At 41.6% G+C, this 7429-nt stretch overlaps 1 protein-coding gene across 1 annotated transcript in view; it reads right to left on the reverse strand.

Moving 5' to 3' along the window:
- The window catches only part of MYO10 (myosin X), a 76077-nt gene that overhangs the window by 68374 nt on the left and 274 nt on the right, over positions 1-7429 (reverse strand). The window contains exon 2 of the mRNA XM_010139728.1: positions 472-606. Within this exon, the coding sequence (XP_010138030.1) occupies positions 472-606 (135 nt within the window). The remainder of the gene's footprint in view (positions 1-471; positions 607-7429) is intronic.

Raw genomic sequence — 7429 nt, forward strand, 5'->3', positions numbered from 1 at the left:
AGCTCTTGTCCTAAGGCAATTAAAAAAAAAAATTACAACAAGATACAGCAGGTAAAAGAGACTTGAAGCATAATGACAGTAATAGCATCTCAAATTGTCTTTTGTTTTTAAATAGATTAGAACTACATTTTATTTCATTTGAACACAATTTTTTTTTACTTGCACAGTGTGTCAAATTTATCTGACTCATCTGTCTTATCGGTTCTCCTTATCCTTCCTTACCTCAGCATGCTTTTACCATGTGCACACTTTATCCTCACATTGTTATATCTTGTTCTACCTTATCCACAAGCTACACAAATCAAACAATTGGTTTCTCCCTCCCATCACCCATTTCCCTCACTCTGATTATCTGCATTAAGCCTTAAACAAAACTGACATTTTTCATTACATTGCAAGCTCTTATTTCAATGACAAGGCTTCTGGAATATATCTTCTAGAAAAATACCTGTGTATTGAAAGATCTAGTACCTGCTCTCAAGAATAGCTTGCTCCACACAGGAGGTCTTCTCTCTGCAGGACAGCTCCAGCGAATGTTGGCTCATTGCAGACAAGAACTTGAGAATCAGCTTAGTGCTTTCTGTCTTACCAGCACCACTTTCACCACTGAAAGAAGAGGACGAAAGTGTTAGCACAGTTCCAGCTGCCAGGGAAAAAGCCCTCTGCCTGGCCAGTCATCTAAACTCTAAATTACTGAAGGTCAGGAAGCCTGGGATGATTAGAAATGATACATACTCAAATGGCAGCAGAATACCTCTTTAAAATGTCCTGGATTTGACATTTAAAACAAAATGCAAGCTATCTTTAGACTTCATACCACAGTTCAGACAGTATTTCAAGGCAATGATTGTATAACGATGCACACAATGCCCATGAGGCAACGAAGAGCTCTCTGAATACAACAACTATCCAACGATTCTCACCAACATGGAAAAATGAAGTTAGAAAAAAGGCATGGCAATGGTTGGGAAGAAAGTCCAGAACATGAAACTAAACCCAAACTAAACGGGAAAGTTTGGGATTATGTTGGAGCAATCTAGCTAAGGAGGGAGCCCTGCTGTGTGGAAAGGAGGAGGTTGAGACACCAATGCATATTATAACACATAAAGGCTACTAGTACAATTAATACTAATATTTTTAGTAAGCTACATATTCTTTGAACAAAATTTTTTATATGCCCATCCAAATAAACCAGACTCACGTCAATTCAAAATACACAATTTTCACCTCTCATCACCATAAGAGATGTAAAACCTCCCATCTTCACCCACAGCAGAAGCTATTTGATAATGCTAAATTGACATTTTAAAAACAAACTGTCAATAAGCAATCTTGCTGATACAAACAGAAGCAATATACTCAATTTCTCTTCAAAACTAACACTCAAAAAGGGAAGGTCTAAATTTGGCTCATTTCCCCAATATAATTTCCCTTCAATTATGTAGCCTTATAATTAAAAATGCACCATGAGCCATTAAGAAACACAACTTGCAGTTACAGCTTGTCTAGTTTGCTTACTTTTCATCCGAAGTCATAGCTTTATATCCTAAACTGCAGCCTGGTTCCTAGTTTCCCTCATTTCTAATCAAGCTGTGCCTAATTCCAGTTTACTCGCAATGAAAGGAGATACCTTTTGGTCTCAGCCCAGCCTTTTCATTGTAGCAAGTGGGATTTTTGTCACCGGCTTTAATGGAGCACAACTCGGCATGTGGAGCAGGGTTAGTTTATTTGACAGTCTTTTGTTGTGCCACTGCTGAGCAGTGACCCTGTTGGTTTTAGGTTATATCAAAGTATAATGATGCTTTCTAGCAAAAAGCAAAGAAACATACAGCCCAAGAACGTGGGATGGCATTTTCCTGCAAATGAATGCCAACAATTAAAATAACCTCATCAGAGAAGAGGCATTCAGAAAACATAATGAAACATAGAGTTTTGTAGCTGAGATTGAAGTGTTTCCCAAAAAGAATCAGGATATCTTTAAAATGTTTCATAAAACTTCATAGAAAATATGCTACACACTGATATGTTACAGCCAGTATCATTTATCCATCATACTTACACCACCTCAAACAAATTCTATAGTATTTTTAATTCAGTTTTACTCTTGACATCCGGCCTTCCTGGTATCTGTTCCCTTTCTCTTTGCAGGCCCTCACTCACTCATACTCCTTTGTGAACACAGCAAACATTTAACGTTCCCCATGTTTAACACTTGCTCCTCATACAAAATGCTTCTACTAGTAGTCTTGAAAGAGCTCCACGAATCCTCACATTAACCTTGTCTGGTGCAAAAAAACCCCCATCCAGTGATACATACCTCTTCCTGCCTATATTCTCACCCTCTGAGCAGTGTATAGCACAACAGCAGGGATATGGGTGCTATACAGTGTCAGATCTGTCACTGACACCATCCTTCTTCTGCCTCCACCCTCTCTCCCGTGCTCTGGATCACGTGCAGTTCTAAGGAAGCTGAAAGTTTCCATAGTTTCTACAAGTGAGATATTCAAAGCTGATGGAAAAATATTTCCTGTGCCCATCTCTGGTTCAGTTGGTATTATGCACAATTGTATGCTCTTTATGCTCTTGCTTTTTTCGTATAGCAGGAGGGGCTCAGAACTCGGTCAGGTCGAATATCTACGTGCCCAGTGTCCTATCTCTGACAGTCACCAAATGGAGATGCCCAGGGAAGACATGTTATCCTTCTCTTCTGTATTCTTCCAGCTTCCAGTTACTTGCTGTTAAGAGTGTTTCTGATCTAAACCTGGTTTCTGTATTTACTGCAACCCTCAACAGATTGATATTCCACAAGTTTCTAGCCACACTCCCTTAAGCCATGTTGGGGTTTTTTTTTAATTGTTTTGGATCTGCCTCCTATTAGCTTAATTTGATGTCCCCTAGTTCTCATGTTGGAAGGAGAAACCAACAACTCATCCCAGCACTCCCTCCCCGCGCTGTGCATGACTTTATGGATAGCCCCCCACAATTCGAGTTGCCCATCTCCATTAGCCATGCCCACATATGAAGCCATGCTATACTTCTGACCGCTCCTTTTTATTCTCTGAACCACCTCCAGTTCTACAAAGTCATTCTGGTTATCAAAAGCAAGGAGGTAAAAAGGCTCATGCAAAATACTCAAGATATGAAGAAAGATAGATTTACCCAATGTTCTTTATTAGTAACCACCCTGTTCTGTTCAGTTTTATAATTACTACTCAGCACCAAGTTGATGGGTTCCTGGACCCCTCTGGCAAGACAGTAAGATCTTACCCCTGCGTGGTGTTGCTCAGCTCAGGACCCATAATTTCACATGCATTAAGTTAGGTCTGCATTTTTCCTTTACACAATGCTTTACAAAAACCAGTTATTATTAATGAGATGAAAATAAAGAACAAGCATGATAAACTTTAAAGCTCTTTATTAAACCCTATAGTATATATGCTAACAGTAGATTAAGTGGGATCAACCTTTCAGACTCGTTAGAAAGGCTACGCCTACAAGAAGTTGCCAAGGTCAGTATAAGGGTGAATGTTTTTAGTGCACAGCCAACCTTTCCACCAACCTTTCCACCTCATGAGTTTAAGTGCCTGGATTGTTCCACGTCACTACATTCAGTACTGTGAATATATTAAGTGTGACAGCAACCCACAAGGCCCTCACTTAGGAGATCTTTAGACTTTCTTCATGACTTGTTCTACACAGGGCACCTTGCTAAGGGCATAGCAGCCTGGACTGCGAACTGCCACAGTGGAAAAAAGGGGTCACCGAGAGAGACTCCTCATTCTGAAGTACATAATGCAAGTGAGGCAGCATCAACACTACTCTAAATCACTTCTCAGTTCTGTCTGCTGGCTTTAAAAGCCCAGAGACAGATAAACACAGACAAAACAGGCCCCTTCAGCAAATACAGTTCATCAAAAGCACATGTGAATTTTGGTGTGTCAGTCTCACAAAAACATCTTCACATCACAAGTCTGGATCTCATCCAAAGGGTACTTTGGTTCACATTGATTTTCAAGCTGAACAACAAAAATGTCAGGTCATCACATGGTAACAGAGAGAACAAGCTGGTGTCAGATTGTGATTTCCCACTCATGGCACTGACCTGAATGTCATTCAGGGTGACTGTTGCTGCTCCTTTGACTGCTTTACACTTCTTTTTGAGTGCTTTAATGTGGATCAACTGCTACGTACCTGAGAGAAGAGTGTGTGTTTGCTTGTGCCCACCTTAAACAGGGCGGCAACAAAAAACATTTCTATTCTTACAAGAAAGAGGTGGATTTGAACCTGGTCCCAACTTGGGAACATCAGCTAATCACGGGGGAATTCAGGCCCTTTCTTACATCAGGACAAGGTGTTTTGCTGTTCCCTTGAGCAAGATGGCTCCTGCTGAGGCCCCCAGCTGAAAAATCAGAAGATGATAATATATTTTTTTTTTTAACATGCCTGTTATAGCCTCAATTTTAACTCTGGCAGGCAGTTTGGTTTTTTTTTCCCTGTTTTAAATAAAACCATACTCTGTGGAAAGGTTCAGATCACATGAAACGGAGCATTTGTTGATGTAGATGGTTTTGTCTACATGAAATCTCTAGTTCAACAGCCACATAAATAATTTAAGCCTGAGAGCAAAATTCCCATTTCACAACTGCGTAAACATTCCAATGCACAGGTCGTGCACAGCTTCTTCACTTCTGCTATTTTGTTGACATTTTAGGTTGCCATGTCATTTTCATGCAGCATTATCACAAATTAAAATAAGCCTGTGTAACACAGACTGATATTTAAGTATCTCTGGATAACTCCATTTAATACCAACTCTACGGTATATTTCCTTTTCACCTCTGGTCTGGGTGATTATACTAGAAAAATGGTCTCGCGCTTACGCTCCATTTTGAGTCAGTACCGATGACAATTTTAAATTCAGGTTCTTGCCTTAACCCTCTCATCCTACCACACCCAGACAAATCTCCCTAGCATTTCAAAACGGTAGAAGCTTTTTCACAGGTTTTTGAACTCAATGCCTTAAGAAAGCAGCTCCAGAACAAAGCTGCGCTAATCCCGGATGCCAGCAGGGGGCACTTCAAGTCCAGAGGATCGTAATAAGGCTTTCAGCACCTTCCTTCACGGGGCTGGTAACAACCTGCTACTGAGTTTTTAGATCCCCAAATGAGGAGCAGGTGACACTGAGCATCAGAATGTGAAGCCTACAGGAACAATTTACTCATTTTAATTGGACATAACTTTTTATTGTGATACAAGATCAGAATATTTGCCTGAATTCAGACACTGCAGAGCTCCACTTGGTTACTATAGCATTTGAAAAAGTGATCAAGAAAGCCTGACAGGGACTTCTTGCCACATCTAATTTTAAGCCAGTGTAAGATGCAGGAATGACCAGGATGCTGCATCTGATGAGCACATTGTTATACCTCCACTTCTGATGCCCCACCCTAAGTATACGATCACAGGGACTTTCCTAAACCTCATCAGGGCCACTGAAAACCTTCAGTAATTTAAAAAAAACCTGCTCCAAGTCCTTCACAGATACAACAGATAATACCGTTTAGGAAAGTAGATTTGACTGTTTATTTCTTAATTTGAATTCCGTGTTCCCTCAATTTCTGTAGAAACAAGATACCCTTATAAGGTTATATTGCAGCACTTGTCTGAAACACTGAACTTCCACAAATCATTGTTTTAATCCATGACTGCAAAACAATTTTAAAAGGGACTGGTAGTGAAAAACTTCTCCATATTATGGCTTATCTCTACCATGGCACATGGTTTACAGAGCAGGGACTGCTGGAGGCTCCTCTGGAACATCAGACCCTCCTGTTTATGCCCTTTTTAGGACACAGCCTGCTTTTCTCTTGGCAGCTTGTGGGGAACTGGAAGGAAAGGTAACATACTTGAGCCAGTAAAGAATGGCATATACAAAAACACCAGCGGCCACCTGTTAGACACCAGAAATTATTTCAGACCCCTATATTTGGGTATATGGGCTGTTCTCAAGTAACTACTTGGCATTAAAACATGAAATCAAGACCACAGGGTAGCTATTCTCATATGACAAAGTTCTCTGTGCATTTCATTTTTTCTAGAAGTGTCATGTGTACTCAGCTTTATACGCACAGTGCTATGTATTATTACAGTTGAAGAAAGCTGAAAAACACACTCAGCCCACAACGTCTTTGTGCTATTGCTGGCAGAACCTTCCTAGAGGTGAAGGCAGGGGGGGACTGCAACCTGAGAGCTTGCAGAAAGCTGGAACCAGACCTCACTGTGTTGCATCTGATCCACATTTCTAACAACAGCTTGGGTGCTGAACTACATGTACCAAATCCTCCTCTTATCCAGGAAGCCGTGCAAACTGGCCAGTAACCTTAAACTCCAGCAGAAACTGCCTACTGCAAAAGGTGCTGCTCTCACTCTGCCTCATCCCCTCTCTGGCCCGCTGGCTGCCCCATGCTGCAATCCTCAGCTGTCACAAGGCCTTCTGTGGAGGTTGGGAGACAGCCAAAATCGTGTCTGAAGAGCTCTCCACACTTAACTTGCGCAGCAAGAAAGCAAGAGCAAACAGGCTTAATCAGAAAAACACTGTGAAGGCGAGAGAGTAGAGGGAGAGGAAACACAAGCTCTCTCTGACCCTCCCGAACATCATCCCCGCTGGGAAACCAATGGCTGGTGCCACACTGCCATCACCACCGAGCTGCTCCTCTCGATCTGACAGGCAAGGCTCCGCTTTCCCTGCCTGCCTGCGAGCCAGTGCAGCTGAGCTGGCGGGCAGGGGAAAGGGAAAAGAGCTGGCTGCATTTTCAGCTCTTCTGGAACAAGCAGGAAGGGGGAGCTGAAAGCAGCGAAAAGCTATTGAAATGTCAACTGCTCGCAAAGCACATTCAGCAGCAGTGAGATCCTGAATACCAGTGACAGAGTGGATCAAATGGGAAGCTATTAAATCACCAATAAATTAAAGCAGAAGGAGATTAAGCAAGGAAGATTTATCAAACAGAATTAAGTGGCTGAAATGTGGAAGGTTTTCTCTTTTGTTATTCTTATTTACTGCATTCCTCAAGACTGTGAGATTTTTTCTTTTCGTTCAATGCGGGGTTCGGGGTCTAGTGGTGACAAACTGAGCTGCACAGGGTATTTATACCGGTGGGGAAAGCACTTAGGGCAACATTAGATGGGTGAGTAGCAAAAAGTGCACAAAAAACACAATAGATTTTTTTCACTAAATAAAAACGTAAGATGCTTAAGGAAAAAATCAACGTTTTGTTAGAGGTCCACAAAATGGTACAGAGTGAGTTCAGAACTCTCTCCTGAAACTCTGACAATTTAAAAGCCTACTATCTTTTGGAGTCCTCCTCTCCACGTGGCCCAAACCCAGGCTCCTTAATCACCTCGGAAGGCTCACGGCAGGGATAATCAAAAT

This window comes from Buceros rhinoceros, unplaced genomic scaffold (genome assembly GCF_000710305.1).
Source record: "Buceros rhinoceros silvestris isolate BGI_N320 unplaced genomic scaffold, ASM71030v1 scaffold10087, whole genome shotgun sequence".
Taxonomy (NCBI): Eukaryota; Metazoa; Chordata; class Aves; order Bucerotiformes; family Bucerotidae; genus Buceros; species Buceros rhinoceros.